Genomic DNA, 14,389 nt, shown 5'->3' with positions numbered 1-14,389 from the left:
ACAGTATACCAATTGGACGGCGAGGTTATACGAATGACAATTACAGCTGATGCTACTGACACAATAGTGTGACACTACTGATATATAGGCAGATATAACTAACGCATGTGTGATACTACTGACGATTACAGCTAATACTGCTGAAACATAGGAATTACACTACTGATGTATGAGTAATTAGGTGACAATTACAAGTCCTTATTAAAGGTCTGTTCAGTCAGTTTTTAATTCATTTAGCCTTAAACTGTAAATCGTGACTCGATTCTGTGTGTGGTCGCCATGCTGTTTCCGCAGTTCCCTGCACTCCAGCGGCAGTGCGCGTTGACTATACTTGTGGAACGAGCATGGCGGTGCTAAGCTGGAACGAGAGCCTGGGCCGAGAGAACTTCATCGCACGTATTCAGACTCAGGACCACTCAGACTCTTGCAGCAGCAACCAGACACGTTGCTCACTTTCTTCTCTGCTCTGTGGAAGAGTGTACAATGTCAGCGTACGGGCTGTGGCAGGACAATGCAACAGTAGTGACGTAGCCAGGACCCAGATGCAGACCGGTAATAAGATGAATGCTAATGCACTGCCGATTAAACTAAACTTTAAATAATACAGCACACAAACACATGGACTACTTGAGTGGTTCGAGTATCAGCAATAGCAGCATACAAATTAATGCAGACCGATTCTCAGGCTTCCTGTTGTCTTGTGGTTTGCACGTAAAAAAATTCTGCCTTATTTTGTATAGAATCCACTTTCATTTTATCCCTCCTTCATTCCACTCTTCTTTTCCAGCTCCATGTGCTTCTCAGAATGTGTCCGTCAGTCTGCAGTGTGCCAGTAACACAGCATCAGTGGCCTGGACACTAAGTCCCGGTGCCATAGGATACAACGTCACTGCCCTAGGACGTGACGGCGATGTCAGATACTGTCGCACCTCAAATACCTACTGCCAAATACCCAACATGCACTGCTCACAGACATACAACTTTGTGGTCACTCCATTTTCAGACATGTGCAGTGGGTGGCCAAGTAGTGCTTTTACCTTCACTGCAGGTATGTACACACGTGAGTGAGTTTCCCAACACCACTACAACTTCAGGCTACGATCACAGTAAGATAAGTAACCACATTCCCTCTTGGTATCAGGTCCATGTCCACCCAGTGGAGTCCAGGTGTCCCTGCTCTGTCGAAATAATGCCGGTTCTGTTAGCTGGACTGCTGCCCTCAATGCTGAGAAATACATTGCCACTGCGACAAGCTCAGATGGCTTAAAGCACAACTGCACCACAACCGGAACCAGCTGTGTCCTACTTGACCTCTACTGTGGAAAGAACTACAGTATCACAGTTGTTACTGTACAGCGTGACTGCTGGAGTGACCCAAGCACACCAGCGCTACTGCGATCAGGTGAATATCTATGTACATCTATGTAAAATGATGGCACATCTTTGGTGGTAGTCAGTCTTGGTGACCGTGCTATCTTTCGCCAGGCTTGTCAAACACAGACCCTCCATCTAAACTGCTCTCTTAAGCCACTCCCTCCAATACATCCATGTAACAGTAACATCATAACACCCTTTTCTTCCAGCTATCTGCCCTCCTGCCAACCTGGCCGGAGTTACTCAGTGTGGCACCAATGACATCACCATCACATGGGACCCCAGCCCTTGGCCAGGTGTCACCTACTTCCTGTTCTCTCAGCAGGACAGCAGAGCAAATTCTACTTTCAACACCACGGCAACATCCATCACATTAAACCACCTCCTGTGTGGTTGGCTCTTCACAGTGCAGGTGGCAGCACAGGATACCACCTGCACCAGCAGTTACAGTGCACCAGTGCAGATCCGCACAGGTACGCTACATAATACTGGTGGATTATTTTTAGGAAGACTCTAGGCAGTTATTAAATATTGCATGTTCTTTGGTTGTGCTTAGCTCCATGCTCACCATCCAGTCTGTCAGCTACTGCTAGTTGTGGTACAAACCAGGGTAACCTTACTTGGCTTGGTGGTGTCGGTGCCCTCTTTTACACTACGACTCTGGTGAGCAGTGATGGTGATTCCATTTCCTGCACATCTAACACTACTTCTTGTGTGGTGAATCTGGACTGTGGCAGCATTTACACAGCTACTGTAATCTCTTCCACTGGACTCTGCAACAGCACTTCAAACAGCAGCACCCAATTTACCTCAGGTAAGCAAGACATACACCAGTTTACAGTCTTGAGAGAGCACATTTGTTCTAGCTTGTTAGATATATCACATGAATAAAGGCTTAGGACTGTAGCTGCTTTGTAAGATAGCAACAGTAGGGCTCCACACCAGAAAGTTTGGTATTAAAAGGTAGTATTTTTAAATAAAGCTGTCAACATATTTGCTCTCTTTCTTTTCTCATCTGTCCCTTATTTCTTCCCCTCTCCATCTCTGCAGCACCATGTCTGATCAGTAATGTACAGACTCGGCTTGACTGTAGTGCCAATTCATTGGCAGTGCAGTGGGCTGCTGTTACTGGAAACAAAAATTACACTGCACTGGCTATTGGCACTGATGGCACACGCACTTCCTGTAACACCAATAGCACTTCCTGTACCATCCAGAGCTTAAGATGTGGACGCAAATATGGCATTGCTGTGACCACCTCCAGCATTAAGTGCAGCATCCAGGGTTCTGACCTCCAAGTGCAAACAGGTACAGACTTGCAGAGATGCATAGATACGCTGTAGGTGTGTTGAATCCAGAGAAAGACAGAAAGTGGTCACCTTTAATGTCATTAAAATAGTATGTATGATTAAGGGCTCCTCTTATTCTTTCCCATCAGCCCCCTGTAAAGCAGAAAACCTGTCAGTTTCTCTACAGTGCAATACTAGCATTGCCACAGTATGGTGGAACACCACTGGGGTGGACCAGTCATACAGTGTGTTGGCAGTGAATAACACAGGTGGAGTAGTGGTCTGTGGCACTGGAGCTTCATACTGCACTTTCACCCAGTTTCACTGCGGAGAGACATACACAATCACTGTTACCGGGCTTATGCAAAATTGTACCAGCCAACCTAGCACCTCTGTGGATCTCAGCACAGGTAAGGTCAATACAGGTAAACAGGTGAGAGATAGAGATACCTTCCCCCACAGGTGAAAGACAATATTATTTATGCAGTGGTAACAGACAGTGATACCTGCTCAAAGGTGAGACAGTGATACCTACATACAGGTAAGAGACAGAGGTACCTGCCCACTAGTGAGTGATAGGGATACATGTTCAGAGTTGAAAGACAGATAGATACCTACAAACATGAGACTCAGAGTTGCTTATACAGTGGTGAGAGGCAGTGATACACAGGTGAGAGATCGAGATACCTGCCCAAAGGTAAGACACAAAGGTACCCGCACACAGTTGAGAGATAGAGGTACCTCACAGAGGTGAGAATTAACTATTAACTACTGCACACAGGTGAGACATAGATATACTTGCACACAGGTGAGAAATAGAAATACCTACGCAAAGGTGTGAGGCAGGGATATCTGTACACAGGTGAGACATAGAGATATCTTTACACAGTTGAGAGACATAGGTGAGAGATAGAGGTACTGTACCTGATACTGGTGAGAGATAGAGTTGCTTATACAATTGTCAGAGATAGAGATACCTGCACTAAGGTAAGAGATATGGAAACCTGTTCAAAGTGACAGACAGGGATACCTGGATACATGTGAGAGGCAGAGTTGCTTATAAAATGGTGAGACACAGTGATACCTGACAAAAGGTGAGAGAAAGTGATAGTTGCAAACAGTTGAGAGACAGAGATACCTTGTGAGAGAGTGAGACTGTTACTTCTTAACCCACTACTTTGTCTCTTTCAGCTCCTTGCATCCCTACCAATGTCATAGCACGCTACAATTGTGACACTTCGATCATCTCAGTAACTTGGGACACAGCCCGTGGAGCTGACAGTTACGTGGTGTACGCAGTGAGTAGTCAAGGATACAAGTCCAACTGCAGCACCATAGACACTGGCTGCAATATCAGTGATCTCCGCTGTGGTCAGGACTACAACATCACAGTTGTTGCAGAGCATGGTGGTTGCAGGTCTCAGCCCAGCCAACCTTTCACCGTGTCAACAGGTAGTGACAATGAAAATTGGGCAACAAAGTTAAAAATTTCTCAGCAGTTTCTGTGAATTTGTTTTTCCTCTTATTTAGAAGACTACGAATATGTGTGCTTTGAGGAAAGATGGTTGGATTATATATTGAGATCTTTTTCTTTCTTATTGACTCTCAATCTAGGGGCATGTCCTCACTCAAGTCCTCGTGTCTTATTGGACTGCAGCAGTAACTCTGCTCTTGTTTCATGGATGCCGGGTTATCACATTCTATATTACAATGTCTCTGCCAATGCTTCGGCTGTGGTTGACCATGTGACTTGCAGCACAACAGGAGTTTCCTGTAATGTGACTAACCTGCAATGCGCACAGACTTACCAGATTAGCGTCAGTGGTCAAGGGTACACCTGCCCTAGCCCTGCCAAGGATTGGGTGTCCATTACCTCAGGTAACAAGTCCTTAAAATATCAAAGTTAAATATCAATATTCAACACTTTTACCTTCTTTTTTTGGTGCAAGACATCACACTTCTGCACTTTTTTATACAAACTTTTTATGTATAATACCTCTTCTTCTATTCCTATTATTGCAGGCCCATGTCCCCCAAATCAGGTGTCTGTCCAGATTCCTTGTGAGTCAAAAGTTATGTCCGTCTCCTGGCAGATCTCTCCTGGTTCTGTCTCTTACCTGGCTGTTGCTCAGAGCAGTGGGGGACAAAGATTCAATTGCAGCAGCAACTGGACAACATGTGACATTCCTGGACTCCAGTGTGGACAGACATATGAGGTTTATGTGTCAGGAGTGGTTGGAACGTGTATAGGACCAAAGAGCCAGAGCCAGATTGTCAAAACTGGTGAGATAGGTCACCCTCTTCACTCTACCAGGGTTTTTGAGATAGCATCTACTTTCTCAATCATGAATGTGTCTCATTCAACTCAGAATATTTATGACCACATTCTTGAGGACTGATTCATTAACTTGACCTCTATTTGACCTCATAAATACAGCTCCCTGCGTGCCTCAGAACATCCAGGTGATATTGGCGTGTCAATCAACGGTGCTTAACGTTACCTGGCAGCAGAGCGGTGAAGCCACACTCTACAGAGCCGTGGTGCAGACCAGTGCTGGTCAAGCAATGTTTCCTGTTACAGACAAGCCTTTCTTTACAGTTCCCAACATTCTCTGCGGCCTGACGTACAACGTGTCGGTGGTGGCCCAGAACGATAAGTGTAACAGCAGCCGCAGTTATGTACAAAGTGCCATCTCAGGTAAATATACAGCCATGATTACGGTACTCCTTCTTCAGTGAGGATACTTCTGCTGGCTTAGGGTGCAAATTCTCCTAGAATGTCTCTTCTCAGTGTATTTTAGATAGCGACATACATTACTGATCTTCATTGATATTTTATGGGAAAAGGAGTCTGTGTCTTTGCAGTTGTTGCACTTTACCATGTGCACATAGTCCAGAGTGTAGCACCTCTGTAAGTTGACTGTGGTGTGTGTCTCCAGCCCCATGTCCTCCTCAGGCCATCAGTGCAAATATAAGCTGCACGTCCAACATTATCTCAGTGAACTGGTCCTCCAGCATGGCCGGTGTCAGCTACATGGCACAGGCTGTTTCTTCCAACGGCTATTACATGTGCAACACCACAAACATGTTCTGCAGCATCAGTGTGCCATGTGGCAGAACCTACAACATTTCTGTTATACCGAGTCAAAACGGCTGCAATGGTGTCAGTTCGCCTTATAAAATTATCCAAGCAGGTCAGTGTGGATTTCAGTGTTAGTAAAAACTCACTGTTAATGAATGACAGTTTTTTCATGCAGTACGTTTGCGCTTCTGTATGTGTAGCACCGTGTGTCCCGACCTTGAAGAGCGTGGAGATGGACTGCCTGTCCAACTCAGCCTGGGTGTTGTGGAACACATCTGCGGGGGCAGAGTCTTACACTGCTGTGGCAAAGGACAGTGATGGACGCCAGTATCAGTGCAACTCTAGTGGCAGCATGTGTCCCATCCCTGGGTTACAATGTGGGAGGAATTACAGTTTCAGCCTCACAGCCAACATTGCACAGTGCAGCAGTGGAGTCAGCAACACCATGCAGTCCGAGACAGGTGAGACATATGGAGAGGAGAAGAAAGAGAGAGAGAGAGAGAGAGAGAGAGAGAGAGAGAAGAGAAACTGTATATCAGATTACAGCTGGTTTTATCTGTAGACCTGGATATATTTAAAAATATATACTATTATTGATGCATGTACTTATGTGTATACATATATTTTCACAGTAGTGCCTATATATTATTCTCTCTTTCTTTAGTACCATGTGCTCCTGAGGGTGTGAACGTGTCGGTAGTTTGTAACACTGGGACAGTAAGTGTGCAGTGGTTGCACAGTGTTGGAGCTCTCACATACACAGCCACGCTTGAGCCGCCCGAGGGCATGGCTTCCTGCTGCACTACTCTTAATGGTAGTACTTCCTGTAATGTCACATCCCTTCCCTGTGGTCAGTCGTACATGGTGACTGTCACTGCAGCAGGACGAACCTGTAATAGCTCACAGAGCAAGGCCATAATGGTACAGACAGGTAACACCCTCGCACAGACATCTACACTTCTCCTCTATCATACACCAACCACTTTCTACCCATTACAAAGGATGAGTCAAAAACTGACTAAAATGTTTTAGATGTCTAGCAAAATTAATATACAATATGTAAGTAATAAAACACTTCATTATTTATTAGTAAATAACACATTATATTTTTGTCACTCTCATGTCATGTACGTATGCTAGCTATCACTTGTTCCCTCTCCGGATTCTCTTTTTCCTCTCTTAAAGTTAATAAGACAGAAAAAAGAAAAAGCTTGCCAAGCTTGTCATTTTACCAAGAAACTGCAGTAATGACATTTACTGATTGTTACAAAGCACTTCCTTTCTCACAGTACGCTGGTCTTCCATTCACCCGTCGAAATGGAAATCGACTTATTGGGCATTTTCAATCAGTATAAACAAACAAATTATCACCACGAGTCTGTTATAAGATGAGTCAGGACGATGTTGGGTTTCTGTGTGTAGAGTATCATGACTCTGTGTTTAGCTGCTGGTGAGCAAGGGGATGGGAAATGCAAGGGGTGTGAGCCCGCTGCTGGGTAAACAATTCACACAGCTCCACAATAACACAGGTATTGATAGTAAAACGCTGTATACAACTGCCACGGCCAAAGTAAAATATTTAAACCTAGTAGGATAGGTAAAAAAGAAATAAATACTTAAGAAAATCTGCAAAATCTTAAAGCCCCGAGTGTCTACTTTCATATGAGTCGTTAAACACTACTGTAGAGTGTGACATCACAAACACAGCCACGCACAAAACAACTGCAAATTTGTTAAATAACACATTTAAATATTATAAGCATATTATTAGGCATAGATTATGTAGCGCCTCCTCAATATAAGTCCCTGTGTAAATTGTTACTATAGGAACATATTGCATCATATTAGAAGGAGAATTAGCGCATTAATATAAACCTGTCATTTATTGCTGCGCTACTGTCAGAGCTGCTGTTATAGAAACACCTTCCGACCAACCATATTTAAGAATTCTGTGGTATAATCTGCTATATCCTTTCCAAGTTACACAGTATATCCTATATTGTAATATATCAAGTGTTACTATGAATGTTTCCGGTTTCTCATTGTCCTAATCATGTGTTTTTTGTTTGTTTTTTTGCATATGCAGCACCGTGCCAGCCACCACGCCCCAATGCCACTGTGAGCTGCACTGATAATGTGGTGAATGTGAGGTGGATGAACAGTGCGGGCGGTCAGCTCTATACAGTAAATGCAGTAGGCATGAACGGAACTTTCATAGACAGCTGCAATGGCTTTGACGGATCTTGCGACCTCAGAGGCCTAGTGTGTGGCCTGCAGTACACGGCCACTGTGGTGGCGCAACACAGCTCCTGCCTTAGCCTGCCGAGTCCTCCAACACTCATCAAGACAGGTGAGAAGAGTCCTAGCATGCCACCAGACCCACTTGTTAAACTTGCTCAAGAGATTCATGGAAATGAGAGTGTATTTTTCATCTCCCTCACAACTACGTAAACAAACTAACCTTTAAGATTTAATCCCCTTAAGTCTTTTTTTTGTTTGTTTAAATTATATAAACATACTCAGTCAATAAGACTGAATGGCACCCAAGCCATGCCTCATTTGCTAGGAGTGTCAGGTATAGAAGCCAAACCTCATTCACTGAGACTGACATGCACACAAGCCACACACCTTAACTAGGATCGACAATTAGACAGACCACACCTCCTTCTTTGATACAGAGATGCACAGAGGCTACACCTCTTCATTAGGACCAACAGGTAGAAAGGCCATGCCTTCTTCAGTTGAATTGAGAGATAAAGAAGCCATGCCCCCTTCAGTGGGACTGACAGCCACACAACCCTTACTACTCTCAGATTCTTGATGTCCTGTAATAAAATTACTCAGAAATTCTATATTTTTCTCTGCTTTAGTACCGTGTGTTCCTCAAAACGTCATGCTGAATTTGGATTGCAATGCCCGCAACTTGACCGTGTCCTGGAACAAGAGCTTGGGGGCACAATTTTACACAGCAACGGTCATGGACAGCTCTCGGCACTCCACTAACTGCCAGAGCCTTTCTGACCGCTGCACCATTAGTGGCCTGGCATGTGGAAATATCTACCATGCAAGCGTTGTCGCCTCTGACGGGTACTGCAGCAGCCAGCCCAGCAACATCCAAGACACAGACTCAGGTAATAAACACACCCACACACCAAATGGATGAAAAGTAACCATGTTGTTCAACAAATTCTAAAAAAGACAATTGTTGATGCAATTGATGTTGTATAAGAGAAACAAAACACATAAAAGTGATGTAATGACAGTCCTTGCTAATGGTAATTTTAGTCGGCGTGCTAACTCTAGTTGAACCACCATAAGCCACTGTTTTGGGGAGCGGAGTTTGGTGTGCATGGTTGGAAATGGTGGATCAATGAGTAACACCTATTTAAACAAACATGCACATTTCTAATGCACATTTAACAGTATGCTTTGTCACCAAGTAACTCCAATTTCTCTTGATTAATTATCGTCTCCATTTTTGTCTGCTCTCTCGCAGTTCCATGTGCTCCCAGTAATCTCCGGGCTCAGATGGACATTCTGACCGGCACGGCCATGCTCTCGTGGTATTTAAGTGCCGGTGCATTGAGGTACAAGGCCTTGGCGGTGAGCAGCATTTCAGTAACCAATGTCTCCTGTGACACTAATCAGACGAACTGCAACCTGATCAATCTGTTGTGTGGAGACAAGTACAATGTCACGGTGCAGGCTAAGGGAAGCATCTGCAATAGCTCCGCCTCCATGGGTCAATACCTTCAGACAGGTGACGTTTTACCCCTTCTAAATAATTATACCGTTCGTATTCACGTATAAATTGTTAGAACTTATTCTTCAGCTGTTACAGCACGAAACACAGCTTTTTTTCCCCACTGTAATAATGGCTATGCAAATTAGAAATCATAAAACATTTCTCTTGTAATCTTAGGGCCATGTGTTCCGGTGCTGGTGAGTGTGAGCTACCTGCCACCTGTTGCTCTGCTCATGTGGGAAATGACCCGAGGCGCTGACAGCTATATTGCTCGGGCCGTGTCACAGCAGGGCTTCCAGAAATTCTGCTCGACCCGTGACACCTCGTGTGCACTCTACAATCTCAACTGCAGCCAGATCTACAACATCTCTCTGACAGCCTACAGCGACCTCTACCAGGATGGTGTCAAGTCCAACTCTCTTACACTAAACACAGGTGAGGGAGAGCCAACCAACTCATATTAGACAGATTAGAATGCAAAAAGAGCTAACTGCTAACTGTAAAATTATATCTAAGTGGTTGGACATGCCTGTAAGCACTGTTTGATCAGTAGTGAAGAAGTGAAAGCTGCATCACACCACCCAAGCACTACCTATACAAGGCCATTACTCAAAACTCAAAAACAAAACAAGACAGAGGTGAGGGAAGTCTCAGCAAGACCAACAGTCACTCTGAAGGAGTTGCAGAGAACAGTGACTGGGAGTGGAGTAAAGGTGCACCAGACCATAGAGCGATTGAACTATCTATCTATCTATGTGCAGTTCAAACCTAACACTGGCCATACTTTGATTAACACCATACTTACAGTGAAATAGGGTGGTGGCAGCATCATGCTCTAAGGATGCTCAGAACCTGGGATTCTTGTCAAAATTGAAGGGAGACTGAATGGTGCAAAAGAAATGGGGGGATATTACAATAGAATCTGCTTCAGTATGCTAAAAAAACAAACAAAAAAAACTTGCAATAGGACACTGGTCCCAAACTCAAGGCGAAAGCACCCCAAGAGTGATTAAAAACAAAAAGTTGAATGTTCTACAGTGACCAAGTCAAAGTCAAGTTCTGAATCCCATCGAGAATCTGTGGCACTGTTTGAAAATTGCAGTCAGCAAACAACAGCCAATGAACCTGAAGAACCTGGAGCAAATCTGCCAGTAAGAATGAGTGAAAATATATGCAATCAGCACTTTTTAGTTATTGTTTTTTTGTTTTTTTAAGATGTGCTTAAGATGTGCTTACATATAAAAGAAAACTATAAGAGCATTTACTATGAAAGCATAGTGGTTTGCAATAGAAATACTGACTGGAAAAATCTCTGGAAGTGTAATTTGTAACCCAGATGAATCTGATGACTTTTAAGGGGGTTGAATACTTTTGCAAGGCACTGTAAAGAGAATAAAGCAGTCTGGCGTGTAAATTTTAGAGAAAGGAAGGAAGGAGGATGGAGAGGATGGATGGATGGTTGGATGGTTAATAATTAAAAGTGAGTTATGAATGTTGTAAATGTTTACCTTTATACCTAATATACACAAAATGAGATTGTAAAGTTAGAATGTTCTACTTAAATAGACTTTATGCTTAAAAAAACAACAGCATTTTGTCACACACTGTATTGACCAATTTTTCCATGATATCACCTAACAAAAAGGTCAAAATTTTATTGCTCAACCTCTTAAAATTGATCAGTTATAATTAGAGATCTCAAATTCAGCCTGACTAAACAGAAACACACAATGTGTTTTGCAGAGCCCTGTCCTCCTGTCATCCTGTCAACCCGATCGATAAGTGACCACAGTGAGGTGACATGGGAGTCGAGTTTCGGGGCTGTGGGATACATGGTCGTGCTCGAGGGACAGCAGGGGGACACCCTTTACTGCCAGACCACCAAGACCTCATGCAGCGTGCCAGGATTGCTGTGTGGGACGGTTTACGTCACCCAAGTCATTGCCATCGGCACCAGCCTCAACAGCTCGAGGAGTGAAGGGGCTCTGCTCACTACAGGTTAGTGACAAGATAATGTATATTCGTATAGAATGTTTGAAGAAACATTTTTAATAAAACAAAATGTGTCCGTTGTTGCTCCTCAAGTTACTGATTAGCTGACATTTCATTATGTCCAGTCCCCTGCCTGCCAGACCCAAGCAGTTTTGCAGTAGCAGTGCAGTGTGCAAATGATTCAGCACACGTCAGCTGGGCCTTGAGTACAGGAGCAACGTCCTATGAACTCACTGCTACTAGCAACAGTTCGGACCAATTAAAGTGTGTCACAGTGCAGAACAGCTGTAATATTACCTACCTGAAGTGTGGGCAGACGTACAGTCTCAACCTGAAAGCCTTCAGCAGTGGGGGTTCCGCTAGCCTGGAAACCAACATCACCTTCCAAAGCCGTGAGTCTTAACCAGCTTAAGTCAGGAATAAAACACTTGGAAGTGTGCTGTTATAGGAAAATAATCAATGGTAGGACAGCATGGTGGGAAGGAACCCCCATCGAATGCAGGGTTACTGTTACTACCTTGAAGTTGATTATTTTCCAATAACAGTTGTGTCTTTTCTTCTTATACAATTACAAAAATTGTATTTAAAAACTTTTCAATTATTGAAGATGTTTACTTTTTTATCCATTTATAGTCATATTTAATGTTAAAGAATCATCAACACCTTCAACACACACACAATCAACACCTTCTTACTGATCAAAATCAAGAAGTCTATACTGTATATAATGTTAATAAGACTGCCCTCGACCTCTAGGACCCTGTGTGCCCCGTTATGTGGCAGCGAATCTGCAGTGTGGCACTCGTACGGCCGTGCTGACCTGGGAAAAGAGACCAGGAGTCCTGTACTACTTGGGTAGCGCCACTTTCACACCTGGAGTAGCCGCTGTAGTGTGTAACTCGAGTGCAGACAGCTGCAGCTTCAGTGGGCTGCAGTGCGGAGTGCAGTACTCCCTCAGTGTTAGAGCTTACACCAGACAGTGCTGGAGTGATTTCAGCGCACCTGTCAACATCACTACAGGTCTCTCTTTCTCTCTCTCTCTCTCTTGACTACATTCTTTTTTCCTTTTCTGACACTTATATTTATATTATATTATATTTTGCTTGTTCTCATTCTTGTCTTGTCACATTATATTTAAGCATGGCTTAAGTCCATCAAGGGGATTTAATCATTTAACCTTTGTTCAGAACCCTGCCAGGTACAGAACCTCACCGTGACTGGTTCATGCACCACCAATACACTCCAGTTGAACTGGTCCAATGCCTCTGGTGCGCTCCTTTACACCATCTCAGTCACAGGAAACCTGGGCTACACCGGCTCCTTCCAGAGCCCAGTGTCCAATATGCATATGGCGGTTCCCTGTGGCCAGAGCTACAGTTTCAGCGTGTTGGGGCAGAATGATCAGTGTCGCAGCCTCACAAGCACCACTACCAAGTTTTCAACCGGTACTGTCATGATTGCCTTGTGCATATTATATCTCTCCATGTACAATTTTCTACTCTGAAATGTAAGGCTAATGTATGTAACAAATAATGGAAATCCGTCTCACCCAAAACCTTTGTGTAAATTTCATCCTTAACGAGATGAGCACAAGACAACCTTTTGTGATTACATTAGCAGGTTTTAGATACAGATTTACAGTATCCAAGTGAGATTATTTACTGATGCAAGGGTGAGACTGTTTTTAGGAAATCCTTAATGTATTGCTCCAGTAAAAAAGAAAAAACCTGTTTAACCCTTTCTCTGTAGCCCCATGTGTGCCGACTGGTGTGCAGACGTTCATTCAGTGTGAGGACAGTACTGCCTCTGTCAGCTGGGCTGGAAGTGATGGGGCAGTAAATTACACTGCAGTTGCTCAGGGACAGACATTAGGCCACACCCGCATGTGCACCACCAATACAACAGTATGTACCTGGAGTGACCTGTTGTGTGGAGAGACCTATGTAGTCCGTGTCATCGCCAGCAACCTGCAATGCAGCAGCACCCCTAGTGACAACACCACCATCCGCATGGGTGAGACAACCTCCAGCGTCTGTAAGAGCTTTAAGGCTTCAGCATACTTAATAAGGAGATGATGTTTGTGTGAGTTGTAGGAAGAGAAAAAATACACCTTAACAAGTTTACATACTCTCTGCAGTTTTGTATTGGCTGTTGTGTCCTTCACTCCTGCAGATGACACTAATAAAATAATAAAATAGAAGAAGAAGAATATTACTGCTTCCCAGAGTCACCCATCTTGGACGGAATCGACTCGGGTATGCCTTGTGTAGAACAGCCAATCACAGACTTGGCTGCATAGTGTGATTGTTTGAGGAGTTTGCCTAGCTGCCGTGTTTACGCCACAACTTCCACATGACTTCCGTTTGCTCAACAATTAAATCATGTTGTTTGTGGTAGTCTGCCAAACATCTTCTCTGCATGAACTATGCTGAAGCCTTTACACTGTAGCTATAAGCCTAATGAGATCACAGTGAAGGGAAGCGTATGAATATCAATAAATATCAAAGGTCTGCTTTATGAAAATTAATGACAATTGGGTGGTGTCACTATCAGGATTGTTCTAATCAAATGTTTGGTTGTCCTGTGTAGCTCCATGTATACCCCAGAATTTAAGCTCCACTATGGACTGTGGCCTGAGGGTCGCATCTCTGACCTGGCAATCCAGCCGGGCCGCTCAGACATACGTGATGACTGTTGAAAACAACATCAGCCAACAGCTGGGGCTAACCACCAATAACACCAGTGCTCAGGTCTCAGAGCTCCAGTGTGGACAGAAGTACTATTTCAAGGTGTCAAGTGTGGGGCAAGGGTGCAGGAGCAGCCCGAGCAACACCTCCATCCTGCAGACAGGTGTGCATACACACACACACACACACACACACACACACACACACATATATATATATA

The 14,389-nt window shown here is 44.0% G+C and overlaps 1 protein-coding gene across 1 annotated transcript in view; it reads left to right on the top strand.

The window, feature by feature from the left end:
- Positions 1-14,389, top strand: part of LOC108276481 (uncharacterized) — a 37,297-nt gene that overhangs the window by 12,311 nt on the left and 10,597 nt on the right. Inside the window, exons 18-41 of the mRNA XM_017488188.3 lie at positions 295-552; positions 788-1,048; positions 1,142-1,402; positions 1,584-1,847; positions 1,931-2,188; positions 2,425-2,682; positions 2,813-3,073; positions 3,855-4,115; positions 4,278-4,541; positions 4,686-4,946; positions 5,101-5,361; positions 5,603-5,857; positions 5,946-6,206; positions 6,410-6,676; positions 7,832-8,095; positions 8,616-8,876; positions 9,242-9,505; positions 9,668-9,925; positions 11,234-11,488; positions 11,608-11,874; positions 12,239-12,502; positions 12,670-12,927; positions 13,232-13,495; positions 14,072-14,332. Of these exons, the coding sequence (XP_017343677.1) occupies positions 295-552; positions 788-1,048; positions 1,142-1,402; positions 1,584-1,847; positions 1,931-2,188; positions 2,425-2,682; positions 2,813-3,073; positions 3,855-4,115; positions 4,278-4,541; positions 4,686-4,946; positions 5,101-5,361; positions 5,603-5,857; positions 5,946-6,206; positions 6,410-6,676; positions 7,832-8,095; positions 8,616-8,876; positions 9,242-9,505; positions 9,668-9,925; positions 11,234-11,488; positions 11,608-11,874; positions 12,239-12,502; positions 12,670-12,927; positions 13,232-13,495; positions 14,072-14,332 (6,267 nt within the window). The remainder of the gene's footprint in view (positions 1-294; positions 553-787; positions 1,049-1,141; positions 1,403-1,583; positions 1,848-1,930; positions 2,189-2,424; positions 2,683-2,812; positions 3,074-3,854; positions 4,116-4,277; positions 4,542-4,685; positions 4,947-5,100; positions 5,362-5,602; positions 5,858-5,945; positions 6,207-6,409; positions 6,677-7,831; positions 8,096-8,615; positions 8,877-9,241; positions 9,506-9,667; positions 9,926-11,233; positions 11,489-11,607; positions 11,875-12,238; positions 12,503-12,669; positions 12,928-13,231; positions 13,496-14,071; positions 14,333-14,389) is intronic.

Source organism: Ictalurus punctatus, chromosome 15 (assembly GCF_001660625.3).
Source record: "Ictalurus punctatus breed USDA103 chromosome 15, Coco_2.0, whole genome shotgun sequence".
NCBI lineage: Eukaryota > Metazoa > Chordata > Actinopteri > Siluriformes > Ictaluridae > Ictalurus > Ictalurus punctatus.
Note: the sequence above shows the minus strand (reverse complement) of the source record. Positions and strands in the feature narration are given on the sequence as shown.